Source organism: Haliaeetus leucocephalus, unplaced genomic scaffold (assembly GCF_000737465.1).
Source record: "Haliaeetus leucocephalus isolate CR32 unplaced genomic scaffold, Haliaeetus_leucocephalus-4.0 Scaffold206, whole genome shotgun sequence".
Classification (NCBI taxonomy): Eukaryota; Metazoa; Chordata; class Aves; order Accipitriformes; family Accipitridae; genus Haliaeetus; species Haliaeetus leucocephalus.
In genome coordinates this window covers 741,275-760,045 of record NW_010972642.1, presented here as the reverse complement: position 1 = coordinate 760,045, position 18,771 = coordinate 741,275, and the positions used below count along the sequence as shown (strand labels likewise).

Here is an 18,771-nt window from a genome sequence, read left to right as displayed (position 1 = left end):
GTCCTTGTGCATCTCTTCAGAATGCAGCTCTGTGCCTGTCTCCCATGTACGGGGCTGAGTGATTTAAACGCTACCCATGAGAAAGACTTCGTTTATAGCTGCCAGAGAAACTCAAGGGGTGAACATTTTCATGCCGATTCAGAAACTGGCTGTGCGACTCCAGTCAGGCACTGTCACGCCTAGTTATGGTGAGAAAACAACAATGCCTCTCTTGATAAAGGAAAAAAAGAAAGTCTTGCACAATCAAAATTTTGACATACAATTTAAATCATCTCTCTACATCCTGTGGACTTGGAGCTGTCAAAAAGGCAAAGCCTGTGTTTGAATGGAAAAGCTTTTTATTTCTTTAAAAAGTGTACCAACTATAATTATCCATAACTATGCAGGCCTGTTTTAATGCTGTTTTATAATTACAGGTCTTAATGCTAGATTATACAAAGTCATTTATAAATAGTCAGAACAGAGGGACTTTGGGAGTTTTTAACCTGTAGATTGCTGTGGGTTGTGGCAGCTGACGGGATTTTGCCTGTATACGTATGGGGTGAGCTGTGTAATGATTGATGAATCCCTTAATTAACTCCCAACAAGTTAAGATTTATGGCCTCATATCTTTTTCTCCTGACACATCTGTGTTTGTCACTTCTGAAGACATGGATAAGCCATTTCTCCAAAAGCTTTTGTGGGTATCTGAAATGTTTCTGAGGTATTTTGCTTAATGTAACAAGATTAGAGTTTTATGACATGAAATTTATGAAATTTTATGGCATGAGCAATCAAATTGGGATGGATGCTGGTTGTGTGCTAGAGGGCACTATCTCCTTGAATACTGGATACCATTTTAGATTTATTTTGGGTATACAATCATATATGAAATGAACCAAAACCAATGAACAAATGGAAATGTAGTAGGGACACTTAAATGAGGTTCTGTTAAAAATAATAATAATAAAAAAAAATAGAGCTGTAGAAAGATCACTTTTGTGAGGCATTGAACTCTGGGAGGAAAAAAAAACAAAACAACAAAAACCCAAACCCAAACAAAATAATGTTATTTGGTAGCCTGTTATTTGGATGGAACCAATAGTTGTAGATGACATGAGGAAACAATTCATGTGGATGCAGTGTAGCTCTTACTCTCTCCAGTGGGAAAAGCCAGCCTTGCTGAAGTCACTCCAAAACAACTGAGATCAATAGACACAGGGTATCAGTTTAAGCCTACAAAGAGTCTGTTGTAAATTGAAGGGGAGTAAAGAAATACGTGGAGAAGCTATTGTAAGGTGAATCGCATCAAATATTTGTGGCATAAGAGTGAGTTAGAGGAGTGAGATTTTACTTCCCTGAAAAAAACATTCCTGCTACCAGGAAGAGCATTTATTTAATGAAAATTTAACAAAAGGCATGTTTTTTACTGCAATTTCTGCATATTAAAAAGCCTTTCCAAAAACAGAAGACCCTTTTTACAGGAAACAGGGTCGTATTTGAATTCATCACCAGAACTGAATCTTCAGTTCCATCCTAACCACTGATAAAAATCAAGTATGGGGATATGTTTCATAACTCCAATGTGTCTCTACAGTGGTCTGAGTACTGCCTGTGTCCCACTGTGTCTGAACTTGGCAGATTTAGGTTGTCTAAAAAATTACTATTTAACTATTCATATTCAGTAGGAATGATTAATGACAGTTCAAAATGCAGCTCCTCTTGCAAGTCTTAAGTTGCAACAGATTTCATCTGCAGAGACACCCTTTTACATTCAGAATCTGGTCCACCGTATTGCTGCTTTTCTGAGAGTTATATCTTGGGGTTTTGTTGTTTTTTTTTAATCCTATCCATAAGCTGTTCGAGGAAACTGATGTTTCCTCTCTCATTGTAAACCTTTCAGAGGGGTGTAATTGAAAACCCTTCTGAGTTTAAACTAGTTTAAGGAAAAGATCTTGAAGTCATGTAAGTTGTAAACTGTCGTGTTATCATTGAGGGTAGATCCAGGATGTTTGCAGTCCTTTGTGAGATGGGATAATTCCAGTCCTTCATTAGACCTAGATCTGTTTATAAGAGCTCAGTTTCAGATAACGTTGTTACTCAGAATTTAGCAGTTTCCCTTTCTTTATTGTTTATAATGGCAACTCTGCTTGCATCTCAGATACAGAATCTGTTAAGACCTAGTATTAGCTCAGTAGGAAAATGAAGATACATGAAAAGAAGAGAATTTAAGGATACACAGTGTGGGAGCATTTCAAATTCAGAAGAGGGACCCATAAAGCTGTAGAAATAATGAAATACCATCTGTGAATGTATTTACCTTGTATCGTGTTGTTTTCTGCTTGTGAACCTATGGGAGATTTGATCCTTTACTGCTACAGGCTTTGATAGTTACTGTCCTTTTGGAAGACATTTCCAAAAGTAGATACAGATTTAGTTACTTATGTAAACCTTCCATTTTCTTGTGGAAATTTCCCAGATACTTATAAGGAGTAAGTAATTTCTGCGAAACTCTGATGTTTGTGTTTGATGTTAAAGGGGACGATGAGATTTCTGACAAGGCCAGATTGTGCCTAACTCATGTTGCTATGGACAGAGCTACCTGAAAACAATTTGCAGTCATCTGAGCTGTGTGACCCTTATCTAGGTTTGTGCATTCAGTTCTTTGAGTGTCCTAGTCACTTGGAAGATTAATGCAGATTAAATCCTTAACTTCTGTGCCTTAGCCATTTTAGCTATTTGTTAGCCTTCTAGGATTGTGATGGACATGTGGCTTGTAATTTAAACTGCAGCTTTTAAGAGCTGCATGAGGAAGGAAGAAGTTTCTTCTTCCCTCTCTAGTATGGCTGTAGATTGGCCTACAGTCCAACCCATAGGTTTTCATTTTAGATTAAAAAAATAATAATCTCTGTTATTGCTAGTGTATGGAGGTGGTCACCTCTATTAAACCACAACACCTTCCTTGCCTGTTTTTATAAATTCCCTGCAGAAAATGGTATCATCCCTGTTGGGAACAGTGACAAGCAGAAGGAGATGATGATCTGCAGCATGCTAACTGAACACAGTACAGGAAGCCATGTATGCACTTACAAAGTTAGCAGAAGAGCGTTATTTCAACATGATAGTCAAACTTCCCTTGTGAAGCAATGTGACAGAATCTGGATTATTCTGAGTTTACAGCAGTAGGAGTTTTTAACGCAATTTGGGCATATCGTATATAATACAAATCATCAATACAAAGGAAGGCATCCTCGCTCTATTTTATTGTCAAAGGGAATTGTAGTGGAGACTTCTGTAGATGGTTTACAATATCTTCAGTCATCTTATCGAATATAAATGTCCTAAAGTGTAGAACATTATTGCGGCATGATTGACAAATGATTTTGAGTCCCTCTCTTTTTGTTTGCCAAAATTGAGACAGCCACTTAGTGCTGATGTTCAGAAAGAGAGATTGTGTAAAAACCCAAGCTTCTATTAAGGCAGTGTTGAAATGAGTAACCAAAATGTTACACTGAGAATCAATAGCAAATGTGTATCTTGGTGCAGTGCAATGCAGAATATGAATAATTCACATTAACTTCAGGAGGGAGTTGCATGGTTTCTGCAGAAGAAAAGCTTGGGATCTGTCACGTCAAACATAGCTGTAAAATGCTGAATTCAGTGGGCTAGTAGAAAACTGCCAGTGAGAGTCTATCTGTTGATCTCTGTCTTTATACATATGCTTTGCTACAGACACGTAGGTGGGAAAGCCTAGAAGACAGAATTCAGGTAGGATGTATGAAGCGTTAGTCTGTTGGACTAAGTCAAACATTAATAGAAAATACAGATTGCTTCTCTATGTACAGGCAATAGGTGGTGTTCAGAACAGGCGATGTGCAGCTGAGTATAGGTTCTGGTAGGGATTTTTTTGTTTGAGTTTTGGTTTCGTTTTATTGGGTTGTTTTTTTGTTTTTGTTTTTGTTTTTTTTTTTAAAAATATCTAACTTGGCTCAGGAGGCAAAGCTCAAAATGAGATCATTAGAAACAAAATAAGTCCTAACAAAGGGCTGTTTAAAGTCACTGTTTGTTTTCAGACCCAGTTGACTGCTGCTAAGAACCATTTCGTGCTCAATATGCCAAATCGTATGGACATGCTCTACCTCACAGCAGCCCCACACATGGTTCAAGAGGCTGCTGGGCTTTTGAAATGCAGTCCTTTAACTGTGAAGTGGAAAATCAAAATGGGGTAATTAGAATCATAAATACTAGATTTTTGAGGAGGAGCAGTATTACTTCAGCCTGTCTTTTCAACTTTTACGTACAATAGTCTTTAGTTTTCTTGTTCATAACTTCCTATTTTCTATGAAATGTTTCTGGTTTTTTTCTTTCTTTTCTTCTTTTGACTATGCCTATAGGATTTCTTATTTCTCATTCCACTCCTTATTACAGATGCCCCTGCTTAGCACAGTGGCCCATTACACCATCCATGCACATACCCTGATTTTCATCAACAATGTTGCTGTAATTAATCCCAGAAGTCGATTGCATTTTAATACTTCACTGGACCCCTCTATTTTGAAGACCAAGCTGGAAGTGTTCTGGGTTCAGATTGTTCTGTAAGATTTTCAGTAGTGCCTGGTTTGGACGAAAGCTGGATTTTCCAATGACATAAGGATTCTTTTAGTCTTTCTAAAAGTTGAAGATACACACATGCTATCAGAACAGTGTTATCAGGCAGTCTCAAAAAATTTGGAATGTAGGCCTGAATTTTAAGTCAAGATTTGTGTGTGATTTTTACAGTGTGTGCTGTATGTATCTTCCTTGTGTGTCCTTTTTTATATAGATACAGATGTAAATTACATGTGAGCTTTCCTGATCTGGCTATAGGTAGGAAGTACAGGGTATCTTGACAGCAAATCTTCATCTACTTAAGTGCAACCCTGAATTTGTCTTGTCAAGAAACTTAGATCATTAATGTCCAAATGTTTAATTGCTTAACTATCCCAGATTGGTGAACCTGAAAAGATTCTTGCAACATGACTATAACACTGTGTTGTTCACATGGGTGAAGTTTTATAAACACAGACGTTTTGGCTTGCTAGCAAGTTATTTTATTTTACTTTATTTATTTTTTTTTATCAGTTATGGTTAAATACATGCGGCTGATTATTCCTTAAAAGCTAAGTGGACAATAGCTTGTATCGGGAGACATTCTATCTTCTTACAGTCTCTTGCAAACACAAAACCAGATGGGTATTTTTTTTAAAGGAATTGCATTTCATTATACAGTCGTCTTAGGTGAATTTTCATGTTTAAGAAGCCAGAATACAAGAGAGTGCTGTATTAGTGTATTATTCTCACAACAAACAAGCCACTGTTCTGTTGCTACCTGCTTGGCCATTGTTCCCAATTGTGTATGCTTTGCAGTGGTATTTGGATGGTTTCCTGCTCTCTGCCAGCACAAAAAAGGCATTTCTGTTACAATGGCCCCTAACCACACAATGACGGCATTAAGGATTTATTTGGAGGTTTCATTATTTTCTCCTCTTTTGTTCCTTCCAGGATGTCTTCCAAGCGACCAGCCTCTCCGTATGGGGAAGCAGATGGAGAGGTAGCCATGGTGACAAGCAGACAGAAAGTGGGAGAAGAGGAGAGTGACGGGCTCCCAGCCTTTCACCTTCCCTTGCATGTGAGTTTTCCCAACAAGCCTCACTCTGAGGAATTTCAGCCAGTTTCTCTGCTGACGCAAGAGAACTGTGGCCATAGGACTCCCACTTCTCAGCACAACACAATGGTAGGTTTGCTAATGGTCTATTGTGCTTACATCCATTCTTTGAATTCTGCCTCTACAGTAGTTTGGCATCCAGATCTGTACTTTATGGAGTATACAATGCACAGTTACACGTACAGAACATGCTACAATAATGTGAAAGCTTTGACCTAGCTGGACTGCCTTTACCCTCTGCTACAAATGCTAAATCACTTGCAGTGCAAACTCCACTTTTCCTCACCTTTGCCTGCTGGCATTTAGGGTGGTAAAATTTTTTAGCTATAGTGATGCGAATTTGAAGCGTACATGTTCACCAAACAGTAAATGGTTTTGGAACACTGTAAGTGAGAGTCATGTTTGGCGTGGGGTCTGAAATATCGCCCCAATGCCAACTTTATGCAGTAGTAAGGCACGGAAGTCTGTGTAAAGGGTAAAAAAATAAAAGCAACTTTGGATTCTGCCAGTTTTAAAAATTCACGTCTGATGTGTATTTCACATACCACAGACACCTATAAGAAAATTTGCTGTGCTTATGGAATTAAATCAGCCTTCCACTTTTTCACTTGTGAATTCCCACCTTTTTGTGCACTTTACAAGTGACACTGTGCACTTAATTCGTTACGTTTAACAGCCCACTGGAAGTCCAGAACTGGCTTTATCGAAAAGCAGACAAACAAAAGAACAAAAAGCAATGCCATGTTCCTCACTAGTGTCGTAGTGTCACTATTGTAATGTGACGTGTTTGGGCCCTTCATGCAGAGTACTGTGATTCATTTTTATAAAGGTTGAAAGGTGCAGGGAAAGGCATTGAAACCCCAGGAGGACTTAGGCACCTCGACAAAGCCGTCTATTGTGAGCACACTTACGCAGTTCTTGCCTGTTTACAAATTGACTGTAACTTTTCTCTTAGTCCCCCACTTTGACAAGGGCACTGACAATTTCACTTTAAGTGAAGATAATGAATGGACCTGCATATTTGAAGGCTTTTAAAGAGGCATTGCAAAATAGGTGATAGTGTATTCTCATAAAAGCCTGCAACAGCTCCATAGTGGTATTTAAGCCCTTACAGCTCATTACGCATATGTAACAAGCCCTAAGTAAAAAGCCCTTAGGGATTATTATTTCTCATAGGACCAAGTCACTGGATGTTCACTGAAGCTGCTCTTCTAGACAAAATATCTCACAATCCTGATCCATTTTTGTTCCTTTTTGGACTAATGCTTAAGTTCAAGCAGTGGTTTTGAATATTTAATTTTATTTTTTGTTATTGGAACTCTAAATGAAGAAGGAAGGTAATTGGAAAAATTACTCATGGGCAGACATGTCATTAACTTTTTCTAGCTTGTTTACCTCTCATCCTTTATCATATGTTTTATGGAGATGTAATTCGTTCATATACAGTTCGAGCCAATGGGATGTTAGGATATGTAACCGGTGTATGAGCTTTGCTGTATTTTGGCCTATTTTAAGAGAGTATATTGAAGGTAAGGGGTTGTTCCTGAAAACATTTAAGTCAACAGATAAACTTTTGATGACACCAGTACTGTAGAATCAGAGCCTAATGAAATAAAAACTCATTGTCTTCTAAGGAACTCAGCAGAAGTATATTAACTATGCCTCACTGAAACACTTAACTGCTCTTTAACGGATTTTAACTAACTTCTTTATTAATTTATATTTTTTAAGACCAAAAAGTTTAGCTGATCATCTAGTGTTACTTCCTGCTAGGAAGGCTATATTTAATGTGATGCCAAAACAGCGTGTTCTGTGTCTTTATAATACAAGATACTGAATTGTTGCATGTTTCATACAGTTTTGCTGTAGTAGTGAGATGATGTAGGCTTATCTGAAGCATGTTTGGGGGATTGTACGGACTAGTTTTGTCTTCGTATATATTTAAGAAACTTGCCAGTTTGTATGAATGTGACATTTTGGTAATATCTCTCTCTTAGTGAGGAGTGTCTTGTAAAAATCATTATCAGGTAGGTCAGAAAGGATGTAGCCTGTGTGTCTCCAGAAAGAAGGAAGTAATCGGTATAAATGAGTAAAATATACATAATCACTCCTTCTGCTGTTGTGGTATGTAGTTATAAGAAGGAAGTAACTGAACCTGGTGCTTGCATAACTTTTAGATGACTTCAATTTGGGTGATTAGCAGTTATGAAAGTCATTCCCAAAGGGTATTCACTTTGGTAGCATTATAGAGGTAATTTTTATACTGTTTGAGTTGACATTCTGTGCTATTTTATAGTCTCTGGGAAGCAAATCCAGCCGTACGCACATGTGCACACACCACCACAAAGTGCGGTCCAATACAGTTTTACTGATAAAGCTCCAGCAGTGTGCTTCACGCTACTTAATAGCTTGTCAGCTGTACTACTACACCTACTGACCGAGTCTGCAAGTGGCTATGGAGTTCTCGTTTTGCAGCTGCATGCTGTCCTTAGCAGGGTACACCTTTACAGGTCTCTCTCCAATGTCCAATAGGACAGGATCAGACATACAGCCAGTCTGAATAATGTAGTGCATCACTCTGCTGCACCCTCAACTATACTGCTTTGTGCGCGATTGTTGGCTAAGACCGTTCTCTGAAGGGATTCTTAGGTAGACATGGTATAGATCCAGAGAGATCTTTCTGTGTTAGCTACATGTGCAACATTCATTTGGCTTAGGGAACAATCTCAGCAGAAGAAAGCCACAGCCAAGGGATCTGGAAAGGGTATGGACTTACACAGCTTTGTCTCATCAGTAGGCTGCGTAGCTGAATTCCTCTTGTCACCACAGCCATCCCTGCCGCCTCGTATTTTGCCTCTCACCACTGGGTCGTGAAGGGACAGTTAGGAAAACAATTTCAACCTCGAGAATCAATTTCTTGGCCTCACTTTTCTAGCTGCTAATTGACCCTCTCTTTCTTAGGTTACTTCTAGCTGTGCTTCCTTTTACAAGTCCTGCCAGCTGGGACATCCTAGGATCCTTAAGGTAAAGGGCTGATTACCAGAGTGATGATAACTCAACAGTTTACCCCCTTAGACTTTTGAAAATTCACCCTGTTGCACTTCACCAAGTTGTAACAACTGCCAGCTTAGAGACACAGCTCTGGATGCTGGGTAAATTGTTATAAAAGGAGGGCAAAATCCCTAGAAAGAAACGTTCAAACCCAGCCAGAATTGACAAAAAGCTGCAAACCCCGTCTTCCCATCAAAATGAACAGGGTATTTCTGAGGATGCTGGAACTGCAGCCAGAGAAGGGTTAGTGCTGTGGGTGCAAACTGAGATGCAGAAGGCTCCATCTGAACATCAGGAAACGCCTTTTACTGTGAGGGTGACTGAGCGTAGGAACAGGTTGCCCAGGAAGGTTGTGGAGTTTCCATCTTTGGAGATATTCAAAAGCTGTATGGACACGGTCCTGGGCAGCCGACTCTAGGTGGCCCTGCTTGAGGAGGGGGTTGGACCAGATGACCTCTGGTGGTCCCTTCCAACCATTCTGTCGTTTTGTGAATGGCAGGGGCAACTCTATCCCAAACTCTCTTCCTCTTGATAGAAGAAACTAGATACGTATTGTAAGTAAGAAACAATATTTTGGACAAACAAAACAATAATTTACCAGACTTGAACCAAAGGCTCAGCAGAAAATAAAAGACAAATAATTTGACCTAGAATATATCCGAGAGTCCCCTTAGGATGTTTGTAGCAGGCAATAAGCTTAGTGGGGAAACACTTGAAGATTACAGTATCAGTCAATATCTCTTCTGAAGAAACCTATTAAGGCTACAGTATTTGGATAGCACAGGTAGTTGTTAGCTCATCTAAGTTGGAAGGATTTATTTTCTTTATTTCTATTTGTCTGCCTTAGCACGTTGCTTTTGCCACTCTCAAGACTACTGATCTTGCCAGTGGTGTCTGTGTGCTAATTTCTGAAAATAAGAGACGTCAAAGCTAAAAGCGCTAATTAAAGTATACCACAGGCATGGTGTACTGTGGTCAAATTCAACTGTTCTTCTTAACTGTAGAATATCAGTCAAATGCTGGATGAGATTGAAAAAAAAAAAAAAAAAGGAAGTTCTGACCTAAAGATCAAACTGGTAAAGTATAATTTTGCCACTGTCCAGTTGTTCCAAACTGTGTGACTGCACTGCTAGCCCACATTTGTCCTGCACTTGCAGTGGGATTTAGAGTTCATTTTCAGCAGTGCTGTTAATTGATAGGAAATATTACAGTGCGCTGTTAAGTAGCTTTATTGCTTCACACGAAAAAATGTTGCATTTCTGTGGTGGATGAAGTTATTCCTCTGTAACTTGGGAATAATATTAAGAAATTTTGGTCATATTAAGAACAACAGTACTACTGGTCAAAGAGCTTACTGACACATTGTTTCATGTTTTTCCTCCACTTGACCAAAATAAAAGGTTGTTTAATGCTGCATTTGAATTCTCTTATCCCATACGTGCTGGCCTGTACTTCACCTGTTGGTCTGGGGTCATCAGCATGTGAATAGTACTGGATCAGAACAACATGCGGCTAGAGCATTTAGCTACTATTCAGAAGTTGTGAAGAGAATGGAAATATGAATGCATGTAGCTTTTTAAAAAGTCAAATAGGACTCTAATTATACTGAGCTAAAGAATGCCTATTAAAAAAAACCACAGTGGTTTTAGAGAAATTTTAATTTCCAGTGTACCTTTGTGCATCAAGCTTAGGATAAGTTATTGTGATGGTACAATGCACAGTGTTGTGAACACCAGTGCCGTTATTGTGCCAGCTCTAATAATGAGAATTTCATTGTTTGGGGAGAGCAGTCTCCTACACTCTAGACAAAAGTGTAATTACTTTTGAACGATGTGGAATGTGCTCAGTTTAATAGCACGGAGAATAGATTCACAAAGATTCAGATAAAGCTAGCTTGGAAGCCATATGTGCAATGTGGCAGTATGAAATTGTTAGCAGGCACCATAATTACAACACACACACACACACACAATTTCACAGTTTAAACTATAAACTGTTGTTTTTGTAAGAGATAGAGAGGCTTATCTGAACAAGACTAGTTCAATTAAAACAAAGCAGAAACGGTGGTAAGTTTGCATTTGTCTTCTTTTGATGTTCTTTCCTTCCTCTCTTAATGGTAAATTGATATTTATAAGATGATGAAATTGCATTGTTAAAAACATTGCATTATAAATGTCATCACAAAAGTAGCACATGAAAGCAGTTTCCACAGATACAATTTCAGGCTTCTATCAAGAATTTGATCTTTTCAATCTTTACACTTGCACTGTTTCAGAGAATGACTCTGTGGGCTATTAGGAAAGGGAACAAATAAAGAAGAATCAGCCAGGACCCATCAAACAGCTGTAGAAGTTGCCTACTGCATCATTTAGTCCAGACCCTAGAAAACTCTGCAGTCCTGGAGAACCAGTCATGATGGAGACAGAAAAAGCTTTGATGCCTCTCGTATCTGCCTGACAAAGTATCTTCCATTTAAGTTATTATAACGTGCTTATCCTCCTTGCCATGATCTGTATTCTCCTGGCTCTCCAATCCTGTCCCATCTATGTATGTAAGTAATGCTGACAGTACTTAGCAATCGCTTGCAAAGTACTTGTTGTGCAGGTCCTGCATAAGGCAGGTAAAAAAAAAAAAAATTTCATTCTTCAGGTGAGGCAGGGATCAAAGCCATAGTGGAATTCAGGAGCAGCAGGCTAGTTTATGGAAGTTCCCTTGTTTTTTTCCTACCACTTTCTTAATACAGTGAGTTTTGCTTACTTGTGGCCATGGAGAAGTAGAGTGGATATATCATTCCAGCTGAAGTCAGTGGGCAGAAAGACTGGCTGAAGCTTGAAATGACACATTGGTGTTTTGATCAGACTCTGAAAGGTCCAAAGGTTGGTTAGGGGACAATAAATAAGTAATGAAGTAGGAAAACATTTTTTTTTTCCCAAGCAGGAGGGTTAGAACTACATTTAAAACAATAAATTAACAAATCAAGACCAGACTCATCATCTATAAATTGCCTGAAATACAGGGTGCAGATGACTAGTTTTTAAAGGCCACGAAGAGAAGTGGAAACAGCAGTTGTTTGTTTTTGCTGAAGATCATCTTACTGTGAAGCAGTCACGTTTTTAATGGATTCATTTGAATGCAGTTAAGCAGAAAATAATCAACAGAAAAGTAAACACCTTTGTTTTATGGAAGTGCTGGGAACTGTATGTATCCATTGTTTGCAAGTGATTATATGCCTAGGAATCAATTCATTGACTTCATACTGGAAAATATGTTCATTTAAGCTTCTTGCATAAATACTAGTAAAATCTAATTCAAGTGAATAGCTGAAAAATTCCACAGGAAAAAAGATAGGTAAAACCATAAAACCCACAGTCGGTAGGAATATTTGAACCAGATGGTCTCTCTTACAATGAAGAGAAAAGAACTATTAAGTGTAGTATGAAAAAAAATACATAAGCCTTAGAAGAAAAAAAACTTGGTCATCTGTCTAAGCAAAGTAATCTGCCCTAGGACATCCACAGTGGACACAGTTGTTTCCTTCCAAATTAATATCTCAATCCAGACTGCCTTCAGTAAGTAGCTCAGTTTGGGATTACACACATTTGCTGAGATCTGCTAGGTAATTTCACTGAGGATTGTATGTTTTTACTGGAAATGGTGCATTGGCATCACCTCTACCAGGTCATCCTAGTAGTATGTGCACCTTTCATGGCTTGGAAGTGCAGCAGCATGTCCGCAGCAGTACATTGCAGCCAGTACCCAGAAGACTGGGACAATGATATTTCCAGAGGGAGGTAGGAGGTACCACAGATTTGGAACAAAATTTTGAAGCTACCAATTTGAGGAGCGCTGATGAAGAGGAAGACTGGGGTATGGAGAAAGCCCCAGCAGGACTGCAAGATTAGTTTATAGCAACAATGTAAAGAGACTACATTTAAGTGTTCCTGCTTCTTGATACAGCTTTTGCTTTCAGCAGTCAGTTCCTAGCTGTGACATAACCTAGGTAGGATCTATGGTATGTCCATTCTACCAGAACTCAAACAATAGCTGTGGACTTCATATGGTTTTTCCAGTCCAGGTCCATCACCCGTGGCACTCTGCCCAAATCTACTCTGAAACACTGCCTTTTCTTTGTTGATAGTGAATCTTTACAGTGTTGTAGTAAGGCAGAAACCCTGCTGCCAATTAAACACCCAGTTCTCCATCGTTCTGGAAAGAGAAGGCAGCAGAAATTTAGTTAAATTTTCATGCTTTCCCTTTCAGCCAATGGGGTTATCTCCTTTGGCCAAGCTTCTGCACTGTTAAGAAGTTTGTGGCCTTGGGCTGGCAGTGTAACTGCTATCAGAATACAGAGCAGCATACCTGACTTTCGTACTCTCATCTTACGCATGCCTCAAGTTGATTGTATTTTGCCCCCTACATAGTGCAAACTTCTACTTTTTGCACACCACCTTGAGTCATTTTTGCTTCAGTAGTTGCCTATTCATTTTAGAATTTCCAGAACATTTTCCCCGTGTGCTTTCTGTCTGCAGCATATGCTTTTCATATCCACCTTACTTCCTCCAAGTGGCTGGTGTGGCTTTCTCCCTTTCTTTTCACTGCAGGTGAGAACGCCTTTTCTCTGTTTCTGGCTTTATAAGAACAGCATTACTCTATCACTTTCTGTCTGCTTGCAATTGTCCTCTGAAAACCTTTTTCTGTCTTGCCCATTTTCTTCCTCTGCTTGTAGTCATATTTAACTTAGTCATTTTTATTATTAAATCCATTCTAAAGCCTTTTAGTAAATAGCTCATATGAAGACATTGCACAGTAAAAGAAAGTATTGCGCTATTTGCTTGGACAGAATGTCGATAAACTAGAGGATGTTTGTTTTTTGATATGCAGCTCTGCTTTCAGTAGAGGTATACCAAGACTGAAATGCATTGTGAAGTATTGGTGATGGTTTCTTGAGTTGCAGAGTTGCAAGCAATCTCTGTGATTATCAGCTCTGGCTCCTAGAAGTGCCAGAACCTTCTGCTACACTCAATACTCACAGTCTTGTTTTACAGTCTCTTCCCTCACTATCAAATGTTTGTGTCTGTAGCAGGATGTTACCCATTGCAGCGACAGTTTGAAGCGTTTCTTTCTTTTCTGTCCTTTTAATGGCTAAGTGAAATGCTCTATCATGTTTTTTTGCCTTCTCTCTTTAAGTATGTTTTCTCAGGTTACACAAATTTAAGTTGGATTAGGCTGTGCCAAGGCCAGCTTTCTTTCTCTAATTTTTCTTGCCACTGCTAATGCTTTTGCAGATTCACCAAAAGTAATGATGGTTGGAGTGGTAATGAAACTGTGGCTTCAGGCAGTTGCTAGCATTTAAAGTGTCATGTCATCCAGTCATGTTTTTTTTCTTCCATGGAGCTAATGACTTCCTCTTTTCTTGAGTATATCAGTGAAATATCACCACCTTCTCCACTGTAATAAAGGGGTTTATTAATTTTCTCTAGAGATTCATGGCTGGAGAAGGACCTGTGGTAAAACAGACTACCGATTTCAGTATGTGTTTGCTTAAGTATGGGTATCTAACGTAGGTGGGTTAACTCCTAAGGCATGTGCAGAAACCTCCCTACAGGAGAAGATTGACATGCTCCAATGTTTCTGAACCAACCAATGCTCCAAAGTGTTTCAAGACCATTAAACGGAGGACACAAAATTTCTTAAGTAAAAAGAGTCCTTTATGTCTGGGGTAGCAAGCTTGTCTGAATAGCTTGGCCAGCCTCATTTCCAAATTTTCTTTAACACTCCTCTTTGTTTCTTTTTCTGGTTTAGGTGCAGTTGTGTGACCAGATAAGGCATTTTTTGGTCTTTGTAAAGGAGAAGTAGACTTGATGAATCCTGTGAATTTAGCATCACTAGATAAACCAAGGGGTGTAACTGGGTAGAGTTTGTGCCCAGTTTAACTAAGGATAATTTTTGCCAGAGCAGTGTAAACAAGACTGTCATTATGTGTGGAAATAGTCTGCTTCAGCATCCTTTTTTTTATGCTTTTAAAACTGAATCCACCCCAAGGAAAAAAACTGCTATAAAGATTAACTTTTTGTAGTTTGTACAGGCAACAGGCAAATTACATAGATTGTCTGAAATAGAACAATAAAATCTAACATCAGACTGTTATTATCTTTATTTATATTGTACCCAGAGTGTGATTTATTTTTATAGAGACAGAAAAAAGAAACATTCCTGCCCCAGAATGCTTAGCTTATGACCCTGTTCCTGCAAAATAATCTGGTTGATTGGAACCTAATGCTGATGGTAGCAAGAGGGAGGGAAGGAGAGGTCACCGACTATAACTCCTTCTGCACATAGCTTTTTGTAGGATTGAAGTTTGATGGCACAAAATAAGAAATATTATAGCAAAAGGTAAAATCCTTCTGACGTCTCAAGTCTGAATTGCTGCAGTAGATTGTATGTGTATCTGTACGCCAAGTCGTGTCAGAAGTAGAAGCTTGCACTGCTTTATTAATATTGCTAGCCAGAAATAATACAAAATATCTGTGCTTCAGACACTCCTCTCTGTTGTTACTCAGATTGAATTTAAAGTGTGTGTTTCATTTCTGAAACTGTAAGTGAAACTCCTGTCTTTCTCATTCTTTTCATTTTAAACTGCTGCAGTTGTAATCAGGAGAGTTGCTCAGGTTTGGATCCATCTGTGTTCAAAGGCAGTAGCATTCACTGAGGTTAGCATCTAGCTGCCTAGGATCTGTGGAAAACAGCCATACAAACGCCGAGCTTAGTGGATTTAGGACTCTGTAGGAGAGAGTTTCTTGCATAATTTTCAGTTAAATCCATGGGCTTTTTTATGGTATATGACAGCAGGCTCAATAGCAAATTTCTGTTGATTATAGGTCTCTTGGCGCAGTAAGAGAACATTTTGGCTTTCTCTCATACAGGAAGGAAGTTAGCATAAATGTGGTCACTAACATAATGTCATGTCAATCACAGTGTCACTTTTGGGGTGAGAATTCAAGGGTGAGCACTGGTCAGACTAAATGTTTACAAAGTGTATGTTCAGAGGTAAGCTAGTAACTTCAGGTTTAACTTTATGGTTAATGGAAGTAAATAGGGAATAGCAGAGTGTGATTCATTTCGTCCTGACATAGCTTCTAAGTAGGTCAGAGAAATCACACCCTAGAAGTGCCTATTTTTCTTCATAGGTTACAGCTGGGGCTTAGGGTTATAAGCTCAGCTGTTGATCCCTATAGTTTAGAAATCTGTAGTTAGATAACTTCAACCAAAAAAGCCTTGAGTGAGAGGTAATTGCCTGGCCAGACAGTTTGCTTTTTTGTAAGTAAGTATTTGCTATATAGTGCTTAGCTCTGTTAGGAATATAAAGCATTCTGTACCTCGGAGTTCAAAACTCATTTGAGTTTGTGTCCTGTGTCTGGCTGATGTTAGAGTGTGAGTCCATGGTACAATCTTTACTTTTATAAATACAAAGTCTGCAGATACCCCCTTTTTTTTATTCTTAAATTTATATTGTCTTGACACAGACAGTAATGCACGTAGAGTGTGACGGAGAGCAGATTGATCATTTATGATAGTTAGACATGTAAGACTTGTTTAAATTCCTTTTAAACCAATTTGATTCAATTCTATTGGAAAACAGTTTTTAGAATTTTATATACCTACAAGCAGAATTGAAAATAGTGTGATTCAGTTCTGCAAAGAATACATCTCTGGTAGATGATGTACTTTTCCTGTTTGCTTGTGGCCAGTGTAAACTTAGCTTTCGGGCAGAGACCATCACTTCAGTTTTGAAGCTGTCAACATGAGTATTGGGTAATACATTGACACAGGGCCACAGTGAATTCCCTAGTTTTCCATGTGGATAAACTAATTTGACTGAAATCTTACTTTTATATTTAGGGCCTGTATCTTTATTTTGCTCTGTAAAATACCACAGTTGTTGGACTCCATACTTGTAATTTCATAAATATTAAAAAAATGGCAAGTTTTCAGTTTACTGGATGAAATTAGACTGTATTCCCAGCTTCCCAGTTGTTGATTTATCATTGGTAAATCCTTTCTCTTGTCTGTGCCTTAATTTATGCACTAATACAATGGAAATGATACTTGTCCTTCATCCATGGTGGTCTGTCTGTGGTCTGTTAGTGTTTCCAAACTCATGGAGATTCTTGAATGCCATACAGTGCGATTGGGGTTCAGTTGACCAAAGTTTAGGCACATAAAAGTTAGGTGTCTGGGCTCTCTTCACAGTTTACGGAAAAAGATAACCACCCTCTGAGAACAACCTTTCCAATCTTAAAATAAGCATCTAAGATAAGAAAGATGAATTACCCTCTGAAAGTGCTTGTCTATTGACTATAGAGGGAGCTTTAATGACTAGTTTAGACTAGTGTCTAATTTGGGGCTAAAGTTAGGTGAGAGTAATCCCATTTACAGTACACAGTGGAGTTAAATAACACGCATTCTTGTATAAATATCCTCTCGTATTTTTATAGAAGTAACCATGTTCAAACTCATCTTTTTTTTGTGAGGTGTCTGTGTGAAAATTCTCGCAGACTTCTTTTTTTAACCAGCACTGATGGTATTTAGTGGGGTTTTAAGAATTGGATATTCCCTAAAAGCAAACCTTTTGTTGTTTATCCAGGCAGCAATGTTAAGTTCAAATAATAAATTTTACACTTACATGTACAGTTTGAAACGTGTTGGTTAGCAACATGAATTGGAGAACAGAAGCAATCCAACATGCCTTTAAAAGGCTATTTTGAGAAGATTCTCTCAATAGTGAAAAATGGTATTGACTCCAGTGGTTTTCCCCATTTTAAATTTAGGGAATTGCGTCTCAATTATATTAGAAATTTATGTGCTTAATAAAGCATTCATCATTCTTACTATCAGCTTCAACAAATGTCTAATTTTATTATTAAATTCAATTCATTAAGAGAACACAGCGTATGTAACCTGTTGTGTCTGAAAGATTTGATTTAGCCTTGCTTGGTCATTTTTATAGCAGTACTGACAAGTCCAAATGGCATGCAAAGGCTTAGCAGATAGACCTAGCAATATATTAGTTAAGAAACTGTAGTTAAGTTCCAGTCTTAGTCTGTAGAAACCTGTCTGCTGTGCTTGTTTTAATTCTATTTATGTCCTCATCTATGTTTAATCCAGAAAGTGGGTATATATACATGTGCACAGTTTCACATTTTGGCACCGTATTTGGTATATTGTGTGCTGTGACTTGTATCATGCCTGCAGGCCATAGGAAAACGACACAAATTAAATGTGAAGTAGAGAGGAGACATAATTTAAAACTTGCATGATCTAGAGATGCAGTATGGCATATGAGAGTTGCAACATATTGCAAAAAATTCACCCTATTTCCCCAACAAGAAGACCATGTTTTCAGCTGTGCAGGCTGCTGGAGACATAGGCAGCTTGCTTAGCTGTTTGCTTGAAATAGCTGTGATTGCATTTTATTTGAGGCAGTATCATGACCACTGCTACACATGCTCTGTCTTCTTTTCGTTCCTGTCTAACTACACAGGTCAGTGTTCTCCTCTGCCCTTTTCTGTGATTCTGTAATTATATTTATTTTACATAGACATGTGAGTTCCCTTTTCCCTTTTACATATGTTGTTTTGCTTCATGCTGGGAAAACTCCACAGCCTGACAGGGCGCTTTTTTTTCTTTTTCTTTTTTTTTTTTTTTTAAGCACTCCAAATTCTATCCAGCTTTAAACTCTTATGTTTATAACCCTGAATATCTCTAAAACGTCTTTACCTAAAACACTTTATGGTTTTATTACCAGGTTTATGCCAGTAATAATATTCACATCAGCTTTCTTAGGGATAATCTTTAAGCAGAACCTAGCAAGAAAGGCTTTGAAAACTATCATTCCCAGGAACGCAAATCTCGGAACATGAAACATCGGTTTAATCGCCCTCTCTGACAACTTAACACGACAGATTGAAAAATACAAGCCGATATGGAAGTGGGATCAATGGATTATCAAAGTCCTAAACATCTTCTCTTGGGGGGGG

General features: G+C 38.4%; 1 protein-coding gene across 4 annotated transcripts in view; it reads left to right on the top strand.

The window, feature by feature from the left end:
• The window catches only part of SOX5 (SRY (sex determining region Y)-box 5), a 291,777-nt gene that overhangs the window by 33,272 nt on the left and 239,734 nt on the right, over positions 1–18,771 (top strand). For 2 of the 4 annotated variants that reach the window (XM_010566092.1, XM_010566093.1), the window contains exon 2: positions 5,521–5,752. In XM_010566092.1, the coding sequence (XP_010564394.1) occupies positions 5,521–5,752 (232 nt within the window). Of the gene's footprint in view, positions 1–5,520; positions 5,753–18,771 lie in introns of those variants that run through there. The other 2 variants (XM_010566095.1, XM_010566094.1) reach the window with 1 other exon arrangement.